Source organism: Gymnoscopelus microlampas, assembly GCF_963454915.1.
Source record: "Gymnoscopelus microlampas genome assembly, chromosome: 11".
Lineage (NCBI taxonomy): Eukaryota > Metazoa > Chordata > Actinopteri > Myctophiformes > Myctophidae > Gymnoscopelus > Gymnoscopelus microlampas.
Window position 1 is genome coordinate 17,121,419 of NC_139948.1, and position 18,779 is coordinate 17,140,197.

The 18,779-nt window shown below is 40.7% G+C and overlaps 2 protein-coding genes across 6 annotated transcripts; both read right to left on the bottom strand.

Moving 5' to 3' along the window:
- Nucleotides 1-811: 811 nt before the first annotated feature.
- On the bottom strand, nucleotides 812-11,747 carry hmgxb4a (HMG box domain containing 4a). 5 transcript variants are annotated; one of them, XM_084073003.1, is made up of 14 exons: nucleotides 11,697-11,747; nucleotides 10,846-10,929; nucleotides 10,468-10,604; nucleotides 10,241-10,319; nucleotides 9,534-10,118; nucleotides 8,717-8,902; nucleotides 8,048-8,235; nucleotides 7,575-7,826; nucleotides 6,302-6,428; nucleotides 5,484-5,548; nucleotides 5,264-5,360; nucleotides 3,281-3,456; nucleotides 2,821-2,943; nucleotides 812-1,643 (listed from the first exon to the last, which is right to left on the bottom strand). In XM_084073003.1, exons 2-14 carry the CDS (start codon nucleotides 10,886-10,888, stop codon nucleotides 1,599-1,601), a joined length of 2,103 nt encoding a protein of 700 aa, XP_083929129.1. In that variant the 5' UTR covers nucleotides 10,889-10,929; nucleotides 11,697-11,747; the 3' UTR covers nucleotides 812-1,598. The 5 variants fall into 5 exon arrangements, with proteins under 5 accessions (XP_083929129.1, XP_083929132.1, XP_083929130.1 ...); XM_084073006.1 differs by having other exon boundaries at nucleotides 10,234-10,319; nucleotides 11,697-11,740; XM_084073004.1 differs by having other exon boundaries at nucleotides 10,846-10,956; nucleotides 11,697-11,728.
- A 222-nt stretch (nucleotides 11,748-11,969) lies between these two features.
- ankrd54 (ankyrin repeat domain 54) lies at nucleotides 11,970-17,596 on the bottom strand. The gene is made up of 8 exons (XM_084073008.1): nucleotides 16,871-17,596; nucleotides 15,697-15,744; nucleotides 15,464-15,562; nucleotides 14,812-14,883; nucleotides 13,767-13,814; nucleotides 13,402-13,526; nucleotides 12,888-12,995; nucleotides 11,970-12,464 (listed from the first exon to the last, which is right to left on the bottom strand). The coding sequence occupies exons 1-8, from the start codon at nucleotides 17,271-17,273 to the stop codon at nucleotides 12,390-12,392; spliced, it is 978 nt and encodes a 325-aa protein (XP_083929134.1). The 5' UTR covers nucleotides 17,274-17,596; the 3' UTR covers nucleotides 11,970-12,389.
- Nucleotides 17,597-18,779: the final 1,183 nt, after the last annotated feature.

An 18,779-nucleotide genomic window follows, 5' to 3' on the forward strand; every position in this document is an offset into this window, starting at 1 on the left:
CCTTCTTTAAATGCTTCCCAGTCAGCTCTGACTAAGTCAAATCTGTTACTTCTATCTACCCGATCCATAATCAGTGATCTTCCAAACTTGCTCACAATAGGGAAGTGATCACTTCCCATTGAATGATCCTCCATTACTTCCCATTCCCCTACTCTCGCTAGCCCTGGCGAGGCGAACGTTAAATCTAAACAGGATAATTTACCTGTTTTTACGTCAAACCGGGTTCCTCTGTCATCGTTCATGATAACCAAATTACTGTGATCAAATAGCTCCTCAACTACTTCACCATTTATATTTTTCTCCTGACTTCCCCACAAGGGGTTGTGTGCATTAAAATTCCCTGCCCAAATAGCAGGGGAACCTGCCTTAGTTGCTATTTCCTCAAGCTCAGACATCACTATCGGCTTACAGGGGTTATAGAAGTTAACTATATTTATCTTCCCCTTAGAGCTCCATACTTCCACTATTAGGCACTCGGAAGATACCTTGCACTCCTTCAATTTATATTGTATCCCACTTTTAATAAATGTTGCACACCCCCCTCCTTGTGTTGTGTCTGTTCTATCTTTACGCAGGCCTATATATCCTGGTATGACAAAATCAAGGCAGGGTTTTAGCCATGTTTCCTGTATGCATACAATTTGAGGTTTTGCCTCACTATCCCGAATCGGCGCAACCACACTTTGCAATTTCCCAGAATTGCGACGCGTATAGTGTGTATTCATGTGTGAACCTAAATGGACCTACAGCTACAGTACCTCGTTTAAGTAAAAAAAAAAAAGCAGTGTCTGTTTGAAAATGTATCATTTTATTGTCATTTCCAATTAATGGGCAATAGCCAGCAGGAAATGTATTTAAACTCTGACGTACAATATTGTGCTTTTAAAAAAAGCTCTTCATTACCACAAAATTGCTCTTAAAAGTGGTTTCTATATTGAAACTTCAAAAGTGAACTATTGACTAGTTTGCATGATCTGGAAAAGAATGTGGTTTCTATACATTGTCAAAATCCTTTATGCATGGTAAAATAGCACAGGTATAAAACAACAGGGTATTTAAGTACTTACATTGTAAAAGAAAAATAAGCAGTTGTGAAATATATTAGTCTTTTGTTGGTGATGGACAAAAAGAGACTTGGACCCTGACTATGTTTATCTATCTATTTGTGTAGAAAAAAGTAGTCTCTATATCACTGCTTATGAATGTGTATGTACATGTCACACTTGCATACTTACAGTCAAATGTGCTTGACAGCCAAACAAACAGAAAAACATCCATACAAATACACATATGTTCCCACAAGAACATACAGTAACACTAAAACCAAGAGATGCCAAATTTAAAGTGATCAATAAAATTGTTTTCCTTAAAAAAAAGAAGCACAATTAGAAAATAAAGACTTTTAAAATACACTTTAAAAACATGTCGGTACTAGAAACAATTTCCGGTGCCAAACAGCGGCTTAAATAAACGTCCATGTTCTGAGTGCCAGTTCTATAAATGACACATCTGTCTGGTCTGCTCGCATCGCTTCCTTTCATGGCTAAAATACACAAAGACTGGGTGAAAGAATGCTTGTGCTGTCCTCACTTGCTCAGTCAAAGTCCAGGCATGATGTAGGCAATGTTGTCCAAGGTGTTAGACTGAAATTAAAAAGAGAAAAATATATCTAAAAATGTTAAAGCCACAAATGCCTTTTTCGTGTATTGGTTGAGGCTGCATACAAATAATGATCAATTACATTTGTCCAAACGAAGCTGCATCCATTCACTGACTGTAACTAACTGGGGTGCAATTAACACATTGGCATGCTAATAACAGTGATGGACTAGGGTGGAATCAAGAGGAATTTAGTTTACAGATAGCAACACAAACATGAATGAGCTCTTTACAACTAACTCAAGTGTAAAATAAATATTTGCTCACCCTTTTGAAAAGATACAAATCTGTATTCAATTTCCATTCAAGTCTTACATATAGACTTATTATGAAATCATGTCCAGACTTAATGGGACATGTGGACAGGCAATTTTCTCCATGCATCCCATTATGTATGTCCAAGTTCGATATTATTTCTCTCAAGTACTGGAACTTAGGGGGTAAGAAAGCTGTGTTGTATTCTGCTAACCACAAAGCAGCTGTAATTTTCTTCCAATCACTTTGTTTTGTTTCAGAGGACAGAATATTTGGTAAGCACATAATGTAGTTATACTGCTGTGCGAAATGAGAAGCAGGCAGTGCTGAAGACAGCAGAAAGACGGCGTATATACACCGCTAAAAAATTGGAACACAAAATTGGTCTGTTTGACTTATTTATTTAAGTACAAGCCGACACGCAAACCTCTGAATTTCACTGAGGAGGGCCCTGTCAACTGTGGATTTGTTAGTGTGCTCCCTTGGACATGTGTTTCACATTGGATTTAGTACATGTTGACAGGGAGGAAGGTTGCATAAATTTGACAAGTTTGCTATTAGCATCTTCACTCTTGACTTTGTGGTGGTTTCAACAATGGCATTACAAATGAGTGCCAGTGTCTTAAGGGGATGGTTGTGACTTTTTCGCGGTGTGCCCGGCCCATTCAAACCTGACAAATCCCCTTTTTACATTTATACTTTTGCCTTGCTTCGTTCCGAATAAATTTGGAAATTGGATACGGTTGGCAAGGGATTTGGTTATAAGCTGAGACGTTAAGTTGTTTTGTTTGAATGAAAGGATTGGGCCCATGGGAAATGACACACTTGAATATAAACCAAAGAGGTTGTGGAGCTGAAACTACTAGATTGGCGTTCATGCTATATGAATAGATACCAGTAACGTACCAGCACAGTGCGAGGACATCCGTTGAGCTGTGGAATCTGTGCTGTGAGACACGTCAACGGCCCCAGAGCACACAAGATGGAGTCTAAGAGGACAGACAAACTTCCTGACACTGCTACCATCCCCTAAGAAAGGAAAGAAAAACTGTTTATTGGTTTTGCTAAACAAATGTGATTTGATATTATATTAATGTCATGGGAAGTATGGTCTTGACAAGTCAGGGATCCAGAAGCCTAAGGAAGACATCCTCACACAATTTATCCACACCGAGTGGTCTAGAGTAGTAATGTCAACTCCATAAACAAATGAAAAGTACCAGATCATGGCATTGCCTCCAAAAAATAAGTTCTGAATTGCACCTTTAAAATGTGATACAATGGGTCCACTTCCCATAAGAGCTTTCCCCAGCCCTTGTGTGTACCCTGCATTCTATTTGTGGTATGTGACTGTCTTCATACAAACCTCGGTTTCTTGTAGCCGATGGCCAATGAGAGACAGGGATTCTCCAAGTAGCTGCAGGTGAGCTGCTGCATCGATGGGATCGACATCAGGGACTCGCGCCGGTGACAGAGACACATTGGTGGACGCTCTCGGAGGGGACACCAGCCCTGTTGTGATTCCTACACCTTTTATAGAACCTGAGACAGAGACAACCGACAATGATTACGGCTGCTAAAACAATAATGGTGCCATAAACATTACTGGCCATTAATGCGGGCCAATGATAGTGACAGGTAATCTTATGTTAAGTACATGTCCACATGTCTCATGGTGTGGTTTAAATTCTCAGAAAAATTATCTCTGTTCAATAAAAGGTACGTGTCAAGTATTCTTTCTCCCCCAAAATGTCTGACTGGCGTTCTACATGTGGGGTCATACCCAGTCTGAGTTGTGTTCACTGGGTCAGACCTGTTGGCTGTTTTAGTGGTACAAATTAATGCTTTGCAGATAAATAGAGCCTAAGAAACTACAGTACTAGGATTTTCACAGGTAAGCTTCAAAAAGAAATTACCTGAATAAAAAAAATACATTTTGGTGAGTCTAAAGGCCAGTCCAAACCAATGATTCGCAAACCAAAAAGTTGCAACTGCAACTTCTTGCAACTATTACCCCCAAATGGCACCGGTCTGGTTGCAAGTTGCGACTAGTTGCAGTGGTGTGAACTGGCCTTAACACGTAAGTGAGTTTCTAGTAGAAATGAAGAATGTCATTGTTTTTATGGAAAGGTAAAGCACCTAGGATAAGGAAGGAGTTCTAACAGAGAAATAGTTCTGCAGGTGGATTAGCTTTGCCTAACCTCAGAAATTATTACTGGGCAGTCAATATACACAAAATGATACTCTGAGTCTGGATACAGGAACCTACACTGACCTGGTGTGAACTTGAAACCAAATCATGTCCTACCACCTTACCTACTCAACCTAAAAAAATCTCAGCTAATCCATTTGTGGTCTCTACTTTAAGAATTTGGTCTCAATTCAGAGTTGCCCTTGGACTCGGAGGAATGTCTAACCATAGTTCTATTCAGAACAACCACCTTTTTTCCCCGCCCAAGAATGATGCAGCCTTTTCTTTATGGCAGAGAGCAGGCCTTGTTAAGTTAAGGGATCTTTATACAGACAACATATTTTGTAGCTTAAGCGAACTGTGTGAACATTTTTACCACCCAAATTCTCATCCGTTACGATACTTCCTGGTTCGAAATGTTGTCAAAAATAATACCTCCTTTCCCAAATGCTATCCCCAATTCTTTAATTGACACAGTTTTGGACATCTCCATAACTGGGAAAGGTTTAATTTCAAAGGTTTACACTTAAATTTCTACTCGTACAGTCATTTCTTTGGACAAAATTAAAACTGATTTGGAACACGAACTAGGTAGGGTTAATGATGAATGAGAGTGAATGATAGTACATCATGCGCTAGGCTTAAATACAATTTAAAGTGGTGCACCGTATTTATTTGACTAATCTCAAACTTTCTAAAATATACCCCAGTATCACAGATTCTAGTAATAGATTCCCCAGCAAACATGACACACATGTTTTGGTCATGTCGCCGCCTACAAGGCTACTGGAGTGCCATTTTTAAAAACCTTGGAACATAGAGTTGTCACCGGGTGCAGAGATGGCGTTGTTTGGATTTTTTTCAGATCACCAACTTATTGGAAGGGGTATACAGCAGTATCTTGCCTTTGTATCTTTATTAGCAAGAAGAAGGATACTGGATCACCGGGAAAATTCGATCATGTTATGGGGTCCTATGATTAAAAACATGACTAAATTAAAGACGTTACAGGACAAATAAAACAACTACCACCATTGATACGTTGACGAGCTCTATGTGGGGGATGTTCAGTTAAACCCTCCTTTGTACTTGTCAAAAGCAATAAATACATATAAAAAAGAAAGAAAAAAAAGAAATGAAAAGTTCAGGGATGGTTACCTTTGCTTTTTCCATCTGTGGAGGTCTTGCGTTTGACCGTGGTAGCCTCGGCTTTGTTCTGTTTGTGCTGCAGATACTGTGCTTTCTGCCTCCACACCTGAGCAGAAGAACAGAACAAAGGGGGCATTTTACATACCAACACCACAAGCCCTAATGACATAGCGCTCAGGGCACTTCCAAAGATATTTCTGACATGTGTTAAAAGCTTGAACTAACTCACCAGTTTATCTTTCTCAGGCATAGCCTTCCATACCTCTGCAAGCTTTTTACTGAGCTCTCCAAACACTGTAGATCAGAAATACAGACTGATTTAGTGCCAGTTCATTCAATACAATGGATTACAATTCATTACAGTTAAGTCTGTGCATGTGTGACACATAAATCATACATGACTTCAGCCTGTTTAAAAAAAATCATCTATAGTCTAAATAATAGAAATCACCACAACTATGTACTAAATAAAGACAAATCATAAAGTACAACCAATTAAGAAAAGAAAATAAAGCTTTTGTTTAAATCATTTGTTCAATTATACTGAATGACTATACTGAATGTTAATATTTTTTTGATCCACCTAGTCAGGGTTAGCCGTAGAATTTCAGCAGCCCCAAGCAAGATTTGGGACCCCCTCACTCTAGCGCATTCTCACAAGTTCACAACCTGAACGAACTTCTGTCTTATGTTTGTATTACCACACATAATGAATAAATAAGCATGCAAAGACTAAATTGAGATGACTAATTAACAATTATTATTATGATATACACTAACTGAGCAGAATAAAGTTACATCATTTATCTTCATGCTTTCTCTCTTATTTGAGTTTGCTATTTTTTCTGCACCAGATCTTTTCTCAGACATGCTGAGGCATGATGCAATCAAACACTATAATTGCCTGACAGGTGATGGCAATCTAGAGTGCAGCACCCACAATTTAAAATGTTAGATTCATTTATTAACCAAAAAATATACTGTATACATAATATTATAATAATAATAATAACAACACTAAATGCTAATAATAAATGAAATGTTTACTTTGTTTATTGGGTCCAGCCTTAAGTCCTTGACCTAGTCCTGGCTGCTCTGTGTTGATGTTGACCCGGTACTCCTTACAGAACACTTGGTACGCCGTCGTAGGCGCTGTTCGCTTGGGCTTCTTGGGCTGTTTGAATTAAGACAGAAGAATATGAGATTAAAAGATTTATTTGTCATATGAAGCTAAATCTTGGTGTGGCAGAGTCGGCAGACTATGACAGATTGTGCTAACAATGCCCAATATAAGGTATAATACAAATAAGATAATACAAATTAAACAAAAGTACTTATATAAGTGAATTTAAGTGTAGAGAATTTAAGTGTGGAAAGAAAACAGCCTTAATACAGAATTTGGTGTAGTGAATGAACATAAATTAGCAGATATGTGATATCAGATGTGAGACGCTACTGGCTCTGCTATTAAAAACATGGAGGAAGAAAAAGTTCTCCTCACCTATATTGACGGTTCATAATAGAAAGCTTAAAAGCTCTGACCAATACACTTTAGCTCTCATGGCCTTCATCAGGTTAAAGCCTAATTTATACTCTGTGGGATGACGGTGCTTGAAAAGAACAGATTCTCAAGCTAACAACTTGTATCAATTCTTTTTTTTATTTTAAAATCTTTATCCCACAATTTTGTAACCCCATTTTTTTCACCCAGTGCCAATTGTCTAAGTAATCCTGGGCACTACACTCCCTCTGCCAACCTAGGGAGAGCTCAGAGCCAAGCTCATGCCTCCTTCAATGCATGAGAGCTAACAAGCCTTCTTATCACCCGACAGGGGGAGTTTCCCTGGTTGGACGTAGCGCGTGGAAGGAACACGTTATTCCAACCTGAACCAGTTCCAGTATAGTGACCAGGATTACTGCATGTTTTTGTGAAGATACCTACGCCTAGGGAACACGGGGAGAACATGCAAACTCGACACAGAGAGGCCCTTTCGCCAACCCCACCTAGGGTATGGGCACTGATGACGCGGAGGAGAGGACACGCCCCCAGTGCCCACAGCGTCCCCTGCGGGAATCGAACCCAGGGCCTTCTAGCTGTGAGGCGTCAGCGCTACCGACTGTGCCACTGATACTGCCCCCCCGTATCAGTTCTTGACCACAAGCGACACTGTCATGCAATGGAGTATAAATTAATCTTTAGACATCAACAAGAATTTCTGCCCCACACACCCACCCCCAGACACACAAAGAAAATAATGGATAGTTTCAGCCCTGGAACTGAGTCGACTATCAGTGGCACTGAATGGGGCTTTAACGTTACCTTGTCTATAGGTGTGTAGGTAGGTAGGTAGGTGGTAGGTACTTTATTCATCCCCGATGAATTTTTTTTATCCTTCTCATGCTTCTCTTCCTTCTTGTCTTCCTTCTTTTTCTTCTTGTCCATCACAGGGGCTTTACCTTGAAGGAACTCTTGTGCAGCAGGGGTGCCCAAGGCATACATAGGACCCACTTCAAGGTGGTGGTACGAGGGATGGTTGTAACCTCTGGAGCAGTCTGGATTAGACCATGAGGGCTAAAGTAGTAGTAGTAGTATTTTATTTTTTATCTTAGCAGGATACATTCAATATATTCAACATATCATAAAGTGCATTGGTCAGTGGTTTTAAGCCTTCTATTATGAATATATATACTGTATATATATATATATACACACACAAACACACACACAAGATAAGTCATCGATAGAATAATCACTAAGACTATCAGTGGCACTGAATGGGGCTTTAATGTTACCTTATCGTCATCTTTCTCATGCTTCTCTCCCTTCTTTTTCTTCTTTTCCGTCACAGTGTCGTTAGCTGGAATGTGGTGTGGAATAGGAGCGCTCGTCCGGCCCCCCATGGCATACATAGGTCCCACATGACTGTGTGGGGTGCACTCTTGGGAGTGACCATGACCTCTGGGGGCGTCTGGATGAGACCCTGTACAGAAGAGATGTAAATAATCAAGTTAAATAAAGACGCATGTCTAAATACAGAATCTGATCTCACTTCACACATACTGAACCAGTTACTACATTATGGGGTTAATATACTGTAGCCATAGGTTCCGTGCTCTTTTGAACGTGTAGTTTAAGCCCAGTGTTGTTTTGTATTTCTGTTGTTAAACATTTGTTCAATTGTACTTTTTTTTTTTTTGTACATTTATCTTATTACATGGCTTTGTTGAATACTTATTTTTATTTAGTTCTGTCTACCTTATTTATTTGCATATTATTTATTTATTTGCATCAGTACTTGTTGCCTAAAAAATGTTCATGCTTACTTGTTCACATATGCGATGTACATAATTTAGAAAGATACGTGCCGTTTGCTTATCCCCAGATGCTGAGTTGTTTAATATGCCTTTAAAGTCCTTGAATTAAGACGACGTAAACTCATCTACAGCATCATGTTCACCCACCTCCAGATCCTTTACTGTGCTTCTTCTCTTTTCCACTCTTCTCCTTGTCCTTCTTCTTCTTACTCTTCTTGCTCTTCTTCTTCTTCTTGGACAGGTGTGTGTACGAGTCGTCTATCACCAGCTCTCCTGCCTCCAGCTCCCCTCCGGAGGAAGAGCTGTCATCTCCCATGCCTTCTCCATAGTGACCTGATGAAGAGGACAGAATGAGCGCTGTATCACTAAAAGCTACAGTAGGAACAACAAACCTCAGGTGTTTTAAATAGAGAGGATGCTGGCTTTCGGCTTGAGTTCCAGCTACTCAGAATCTATCCTGAAATTGTGTCTTTAGTGTGGCCCAACCTGTAGTTCTATACATTGATTCCAGGAGCACCATGAACCATTTTTTTAAAATTAGGAGCATTTTGTGTGCTTGGTTCAAAATGTTAAAACTATAGTCTACTCTATAGGATTAACAACGACCACTCCAACCACTGCAGATGTGCTAATTATATTGTATAACATACTATACCATACAAATTGGCTAAAATAATGCAGGATTCATTCAAATAAATCAGTAGTTTTAAGCTCCTCCTGAAACGGTATTTGGCTGAAAGTGAATTGATTGTGAGACTCGACCTGCTAGTCTGGTTGCCATATTGTACAATTTCCAACCAGAAGAAATTATGGATGAAAACAGGAAGCAAAATTATTTGGAGGGATTTGAATTTGTGCTGACTCACTGAGTCTACTGATTACCAAAAAGACTGACTGTCACAGACACACACATACACACACATACAAGATGCATCCAAGAGAAAGTAATGTAATGCTCTCTTACCTTCCACCTCCACTTCCTTCCCCACCACAGGCAGCGGATCCCGACTCTGCTGCACTTTCTTCTTGGGCGACTTGGAGGGCGGGGCGCCGCGCTCCCGATCCTTCTCCTTCCTTGCACCTCCTTTGGACGTGTGGGAGGCTGAGAATGGCGGGTAGCTCTCTGCCTCCTCTTTCTCCGGTGACATGATGAGCTTCATCTTCAGGCCATCTGCCTCGCGCAGCGTCAATGGCTCCTCCTTTTGGGCACCGCCGTGGAACAGGGATGATTTGGACGAGGAGTGCTTCTTGGAGGACGATGAAGAGGGCACAGGGCGTGAGTGAGAAAGAGAGTGGCTCCCTTTGTTCCCGCTGCCTTCACGCTTGCGGTCCTTTGAGGAGTGAGAGGAGAAGGTAGGGTAGGAGGGCTTCTTGTGCAGGTGCGGGCTGGGGTCCGAGCCAGTGGCCATGGGCGAGGTGATGGCCTGCAAGAGGCCCATTGCTGTGTCTGTAGGGTGTGAGGACCCGGCGGAAGGGGAGGAGAGTGGCGGGGAGCGATCAGTAGACTTGCGTTTCTTCTTGTGGGGAGGTGGACCAGAGCCATCATGGTCTTACGCAGTGGAATGAAGGATGGAGGAGAACAAAGAGGAAATACCACACAATCAGACAACTGTTTCTGTCAACAGAAAACAAAACCAAATTCAAGCGTGACTGTATGTTCCCACCTCTCACCTCGGTAATAGTAGTCATCGCTGTGTTTTTTCTTCTTCTTGTGTGAATCGCCACCACCAAGAAGGAAAAGTTCTGAGTCCTAATTTAAAATAAGACTGCGAGTTTATACGTAATGGCTCACAGAAATCAGTGAGGTCTTCGAAAACTTGTTTTGATAACCTAGCGTCTTTAAAGCTGCCTAATGTAAAGATACAAGATAGCAGATGATTGTGCAGAGATGATTTTACCTTGGGCCGTTTCTTGGACGACTTGCGGACCTCAGCGGCAATCTCCTCTTCCTCTCTGAGCAGGTCCTTGTATGACCTCCTCTTCTCTCTCTGACTACGACCAGCCACAAGGCCCCTGTCTCCCTCCATTCCCACATCTGAAAGAAGCATAACATAATTATTATGCTGCTTACCTTGAGAAGAATATGATGGCACATCTGGAATATAAGGGAATATGTGGTTTATTACATCTATTGGCAAGTGCACCTTATGTAGATTAGGCCCCAGTGATAAGTATAAAGTTCTTCATTTTGTGGTGTTAGCTGTATGGTGATGTAATATAGTGTTAAATTATTCAGAACAGCATGTGCACTATTAAGTTATATTAGCAGTAATTACCCATCCCACCGGCTCCTTTACCCTTGATCTCTTCAAAAGCCATGACTCCTCTTTCTCAACAGGATTTCTTGCTGCAGGACAATGCTGACAACATGAAGACAGGGCAATGATCTGTTACACAATTATATGGTTAAACTCATGTTTTAAACGCAGGTAGGTAGGGTATGATAATACAAGTTAAAGAAAAATGAGTTTTATGTCACTCAGTCAGAACACCGAATATTATTAAATCAAACAAGCTGAAAACTTTGTAAATTGTGTCTTGAGTTCATAACGTAAAATATACTCATCATGACTTAAACTATAACCAAACAGAACTGAAGCGAAAAATACTTAGATTCTTAAAACTATAGTTAATTCTATCACAAGTTGAGCTTAGCTATGAAGGAGCGACCACTTTGCAGGAGCATCTGTCATCATAGTTGAGAGACTGAAGATCACTTAGTTAACCGACCAAAAAGACAAAGACCCCTAAATGCCCTGCTTATTTCAGTAATGGTACCGGTTTATCGTTTACAAAACAGTACATAATTGATAAGACAAATTCCCGCCTCCTTTCGTACAGAAACACAAACACACCCCCTTCCATTCACACTTTGAGTTCTTAACTCCCAACATTTCCACCGCTCGCTCTGCCGCGGCTCAATGCGCTCTGCTTTCCGGCCACAGCTGCAACCACAGCCCGTGGCTTTCAAACACCGCCTAGGCCCGGGTCTTCATAAGTGGACGAACACAGTGAATTCCATGCATTTTTACTTTACACAAGTCCGCGTGCGCACCAGGGCGGCAGGGTGTGTATCATAGAAACACTAGGAGCTGTAAAAATGCACGAATTAATTCAATTTTACTACCTCTGTGGGTTCAACGATTTACGCGGGTCCGGTCGCCATCTTTGATATCAGTAGACAACAATGCGTGTCGAGTTGGGGGAGGGGCCTACTGAACGCAACCAATCAGCGTCGAGAACATGTGGCCATACTAGGAATACGTTGTATCAGCATCAGAGATGAGGATACAACCTACACTAAAGTGATGCTTAATAGTAACCGATGTGACAGTACAGTATAGTATTATATTAGATTACAATGCATGAAAAACGTCAATGTACAAATGTGTTCTAAGCGTGGATAGACAAAGCAGACAGGACAAGTATTTCACAAAATTCACAAAATTATGAACTCATTGATTTTAATCAGATATATCCATTTACAACAATAAACGTAATCATTTTTACAGCACGGCTCACATATGGACATTTCATGCAAGGTAAGAGAGAAAGGCAGAATGATACAGAAAGACATCGTTGAAAGGGAAACCAGTACAACTCAGTCAATATACCTTTGAATGATTTCAGAATGTTTCAACACATGACTTTGCTCATAATCATTGGCAAATGTAGAATTTCTCTGCAAAGACACAATTTTATCACACTCTCTCTCACACACACACACACACACACACACACACACACACACACACACACACACACACACACACACACACACACACACACACACACACACACACACACACACACACACACACTACCTATCCCCCAGATTCTGCTTCTGTAGACTGAGTGATGTGAAGCTGGCCAATAAATCAGTCACCTCATCCACCTGAAAAAGAAAAGTAACTTGGTGAAAAATACACATATTTAAATAAATATTTGGACTTGTATCACAGAAGCCTTGTATCCCCAATTTCCCATATTTCTTATGTTTTTTCATAAATTAATCTAAATGCCCTATTCTATAATTCGTCATACGAAAATAGCTAAATCTACAAGCTCACCATGCGTCACATCGTTATGCTTTGTGAGCTTGTAGATCTACTATTTCTTTTTAAATCACATGCCCAACATAGGGAGGCCAGGTTGAAAGTGGTTAAGTCTGCCTGTGGGTCTTATAAATATTTACCCAATGAAAAGTATTAACAAGAGCATGTGACTAAATAATAATTACACTGGATCCATTGGAACATACAAGGTTTCTGCCCAACAGTGAAAAGGTGTGTGTTGATGAGTGTGAGTGTTTACGTACCTGTTCTTTGGTGCGTGTGTGCTGCAGCTGTGTGGAGATGTGATCCAGTCTCTCTCTGGCTTCACTCTGCCCCATAAGGTTCAGGTACTCCCTCAGCATTTGAATAATCTGTAAGTAGAGGACAGACAGGATGTTTTAGCAAAGCTCTCCATGTCAGACATCAACATGTGCTCATTTTGCTTATATAGTACATTCCCTCTATGGTTTGAACTAATAACATGCACACTTTTGACGATCCATGTGAAATTGCATACATGCTTACATATTCTGCAAATGCATATCCTCAACAAATACTCACGATTCCTCATCCAAAAAATAGGGAATTGTAGAAACAAAGACATGTTTCTTCAGGCTAGTTTCAGAAGAGTCTAATGTTTAATATTTTATACTTTGTTGCGTGCCTGATCTATAAGCTTGTGATCTAACATGTTGTGAGGTTGTAGATCTGCTATTTTCGGCACACGACACCAATGCACAGGGGAATATAAATCAGGCGTAACTCATTTTACAGTACCTGTGTAACTTCCCCTCTAAGAGTTTCTAAGCTCCGCGAGTCTCCCTCCTGCAGGATGTTAAGCTTGGAGCGGGCCAGGTGTAGTGGGGTCCTCCCTGCTCGATCCAGGGCGTCCACGCGTGCTCCTGCACAGTAACATTACATCAGGGATATTTACATTAGTACATGGTTAACCACTTAAACCCTATATATTTAGTTGACCGGGGTCCCCCGGGGCTCTAGACTTTTTTATAACCAAATATCTTCACCAAAAATAGGTGAGCTTTCAAAGTGGCTATTTTTGCCTAATGTTTACCCCAGAATAGGGAAGTTGCGTTCAATTCAGAATTCAGCATGCATATAATAGTCTTATCCAACATTCTCACCTCCTCTCAGCAACGTGGTGATTACAGGCACATGGTTGGTACAGGCCGCTTCAGACAGACAGACACACAGAGATGAATCATGTTACCACAATGGTCACCTCGTTGATGTCTCAAACTGTTCTAAAAACTGCACCGCATTTGAGCATGAATGAACAAGAAAGGGTTGTATCTTTTGAGTATAGTAGCTGACACCCTGACACAGGAAAAAGAAAATACAGCGAATGCAACTTTTCTCTAACATCATTGTAATGTAACGTGCTTTCATTGTGCAAAGTAATTCGCTTTAATTCCTTGACCACCAACATTCCAAAGAACCCACAATAAGGAGGACAGGTGGCCACAGTTAAACATAACGTCAGAGCAAAAACAATCTCAGTACCCATCAGTTTTTGTTTTTTCTATTACAGCAGATGATTTAGCTAAATCGTCATACATAAAAAGAAAAAAAACAACTGGCCAATGGGCTCAGAGATTGGAGCTAAAATATCAGGATGAGAAAAACTGCAAAAGACACACACACGTCACAGATGTACTAGGCAGGGTGCTGGATCAAAAACAAGGGTTCGCCATGTAAGAAAAAATATATATCTTTTTTAAGTTAAGCGACTCTTAGAAAAGCGCTATATAAATATGATTTATTATTATTATTATAAAATCTGCATACCAAATAACTCTTTTGTTTGCTGATATTTATTGAGTGAGTAACGTTTCGAGCACACTTCAGAAGTCTGAGGAAGAGCCTGGGTGCTGAAAACGTTAATAAATATGCATTAGGCCCGACCACCAAGTGATAAGATTTTTATCTCTGGGACCCCAATCCTCACTGTAAAATCCTCTGTGTTCATTTGGGGTCCATTTGATTTCTATCAATCACTTTGATGCGGTACCCCCCAAGGAACCCCCTCAAGCAAGAACCAGTGCCATACCCTGACTGTTCAAATTAACAGGTGTTTTCCTATAGCGGTTGTGTAAGTAAAAGTGTTGTGATATTCATGACTGTGCTCCATTCCACACAGAGCCATGAGTTGTTAAGTATCTGTCATACCCAGGTGGAGAGGGGTGTTGCCCAGACCATCTCGCTGGTTGGGGTCAGCACCGTGGCTCAGCAGCAGTTGCACTAGACCAACAAAACAGGACAGAGATCAGTTGTTACACTTTACCTCATGCTAGTAAACAACAACATTAGTAGTAGAAGTAAACAGAAAGCCAATGCTAAGACCTGGAGGAGGTAGAGACATTTTAAAAGGAAGGAATGACCTACTGTAGTAGGGCAAATTAAGTACATAATAAAAGGTAAGCTACAAGAACATGGGCGTGTGACAATAATATACTGTAAGGAAAGTAATAGAGAGACGATGTGTATGACCAGATTGTATTACAAGTAGCCAGTTTACAACCCAAACAGTTCATCAGACAACAGTGATTGGTGTCGAGTCAAGACTGTATTTTGGGAAATGCACTCTGCCTCTTTTGCTCTCCACAGATTGTTTACCTGGATGTAAACCTCGCATCACCAAAGCCTGCTCAATCATGATTGGTCAATACTACTCGGACCACAAACGGAAACAAGAACACTTCCAACTCCAAAAATATTGTTCCTTGCCTAGAGATTCTGCAATCATAAGCAGACATCTTTTAAAACTAAGAGCAAAGTTAATCAATGTCCATTGTCCAGGTTATTAGAGAAGTTGACCAACCTATGCTCTCATTTCCATTGCAGGAGGAGAAGTGGAGGGCTGTTCTTCCCTTGTCATCTGCAGCACAGGGGTCAATGTTGTCTTGTAGAAGCTTTCGCACTGCAAGAGCATAATTCAAATATTAATATATTCAATAAAAGGGTTTCTTGTTTTGAAAAACCCAAGAGTTTAAACCCAAGAGACTATTGTTTCAATGTCTTTACAATGACTTGGCCAGCAGGTAAATCTCGTACCTGTATCGATGTCGTTGCCATTGGCTGCCTCTCTCAGTCTTTTCATAGCTGCAGGGGTGAGACATGCAAAGTCAATTCTCTCTAAAACACAACTTAACCACCACCCTATTGTTTTACTTTGTTGTACAACTGTGTCACGTGGAAATAGCCAGTCTACAAGCTCAGAAGCATCACGATGCAATGTGTTGTGAGCTTGTAGATGTGCACTTTTCGATATTTTGGTTTTGAAGTTGTTGTTTTTTAATTGACAATAATGACAATATTATACATATTCCAAAATAGGAATGCCAGGTCAAAAGTGTTTAAATATCAGAACAACAAATGGCACACCTTTACATATTTTCATTATTTATTGTATTGGTTTATTTTGCAGGGCCATGGATAATTACATAACTCTTACAGAATCTACAAAGAATGATTTCCTCAGTAGTCCCTGGACAGGAGAAAGGTAAAGCAGGCAAGTTTCCAGCAATATGAAAATACAAACGTTCAAATATACTCTACTTGTATTGGTTACGATTGGTTTGATTTTAGCCCTTATTAAAGCCAGGCTGTTTCAAGTGGTTGACAAATTATGTTGGTCAGGAGATTGTAATTTCTTTTTAAGGGTTGTTAAGGGTTGTATAACTATACAGATACCTAAGCCTTCTCCACTTGAGAACTGGTGTCAAATGTGGCAAAGGAGTGTGCATGTTATGGATAACTTATCAGCATCTGTACACCATTGGTTTCTCGTCATTTTAAAATTCCACAGGTTAAACCGAACTGTTCTTTGTTCTAATTAACCTTTTCCAAGGGGCAGGTGTGAACTTACGAAATAACAACAATGATTATACTCAGACACTTTATATGTGACACCATTTGAAACATTTCACCCTTTAAGGATATCAGACTGATGATGATATATTGCAAAATACCACAACAGCTACACACTAAAACGTTTTAATTTCAATGACCCTCCAGTTTGATATTTTGACTTTCAGTAGGCCTACTTAAGTATATTTTAATGCGAATACTTTTGTACTTTTACTCAAGTACATTTTCAACACCGGACTTTTACTTGTAACAGAGTATTTCTACATTGTGGTATTGGTACTTTTACTTAACTACAACATGTGAGTACTTCTTCCACCACTGAGAGAGACTGCAACGCATTAATTCCCCTCCTATTTACCATAGATATCTTGATAGGGGCAAGAGCCCATCTGGCTCCGTACAGCTCTACCACCATGTCTCCTGGCTCTGCTGCTCCCTGTCATCTTCCCCAGTTTACTGCTGGCGACACCAGCAGCGCCCGGTTCAGGTCGACTCGTCGGTTCCCATAATAAATGCAGGTATCGAAGTTCCTGATCGGCCGACGTCTTCACGGCGGTTCGACCGAGTATGACGTTCCCCTCCCCGATCCCACTCATCCCGAACCCGACCGTAGTAGCGCTGGCCCCATCAGACCTCTCCTCGTTACTGTTCTGTTGCTGCCCCGGTTCACTGAGAGCTTCGCTCTCCACCATGTACTCCCCCTCGGAGCTGGATCGGTCATGATCTGAAGCCGTTCCGACAATCGGGCTCCACCCGTCCATGTTTTACCGAAACATATGTATAGACTGTGTTTTCAGACTTTAGGCGGCTGTGTTTGCATATGGTTCCTGCTCTTGCTCTCAGTCCTAAAGGAAACAAACAGGTTGCCAGGCAGGGTTCGTGAGAGAAACAAGCAACCAGGTCTTTGAAAACAAGCCCAAAGAAGCGAGTCCGGCCTTCGCCCTTTAAATATAATACGTTGGCTATTTGAAAATAGCCGATCTACATGTGAGCTTGTAGATCTATTTAAAAAAGAAAAATCTTGGAAGAAAATTTGAAAAAAATGTGGAATATTTTTGATTTTTTTTTAACAACACAACTCTTGTATGGGGTCCCTGCAGCTCTGGTGTCATGGTCTCGATAGTTGCCCGCACACCCCGGTAGTGCAGGCTCCGTCTTTAGTCAAAATAAAAAACACACTTTTGCTGCTCACCAAAACATAGACGGTTTTAAGATGTTGAAAGCCTGCTTTCCTTAGTGGGAACACTCGGAGGCCCCCACCTCACGTCTAAAACGCACTTTTTGGCCAGAAAAGAAAATATTTCACCGGAAGTAAAAATCTAGTCAATAGAACAATTCCATTGACCAGATCTGTAGAGGGCGCAGTGGAGTAACTAAAACATTTTTTCCTTCCGGTGAAACATTTTCTTTTCTGCCCAAAATGTTTATTTTAGACGTGGGGTGGGGGGATCCGAGTGTTCCCACTAAGGAAAATAGGCTTTCAATATCTTAAAACCGTCTTTGGTGAGTAGCGAAAGTGTATTTTGTATTGTTTTACTACAGACGAGAGGCTGCGCAGCCTGCGCTACAGCGGGTGTGCGGGCAACGGCTCCAAAGTAACATAGCGTTAGAGGAAATTCTTTAACGCTTATGGACCAAAGCTATGTCCTGGGATACGCAGGACAAATGCATATTAATTTGGGGGTCCTTGACTTGAAAATGTTTGAGAACCACTGGTTTAAACAACATTTAGGAAACAATCCCAAATAAGCAACTACATTTTAGAAACAAGCCCAAAAAACCGCAACCCACCAATATTTACAAGCAACTACACAGAAAAACAAGCCCAAAGTTGCTTGGAATAAGCGGACATGGCAACCCTGTAACAAAACCGTAAATGGTGACCACCAGTTACAACTTGGAAGCTTTTAGTGTCGACTGTCTGCTGCATGACATGTAAACACACACACACAGCTATCCTTCCCGCACTGTTTACCTACTTTTTTACATTTCAAGATGTATTTTATCTTGAATCAAAATGTCCCCTATGTTACATGTCATACAGTGTTGCCATATTTTATGAGAGAAATAAGCAACCAGGTCTAGGAAAACAAGCCAGAAAGAAGCCACATGAGCTCTTTAAACATATGCATCGGCTATTTAAAAATAGCAGATCAACAAGCTCACAACAGCTTGTAAATCTGCTATTTTGAAAAACTTACAATAAATTGTGGAATATTTGTTAAACATTCTAAGTAACAACACAAATGCTTAATGCTCCCTGGCAC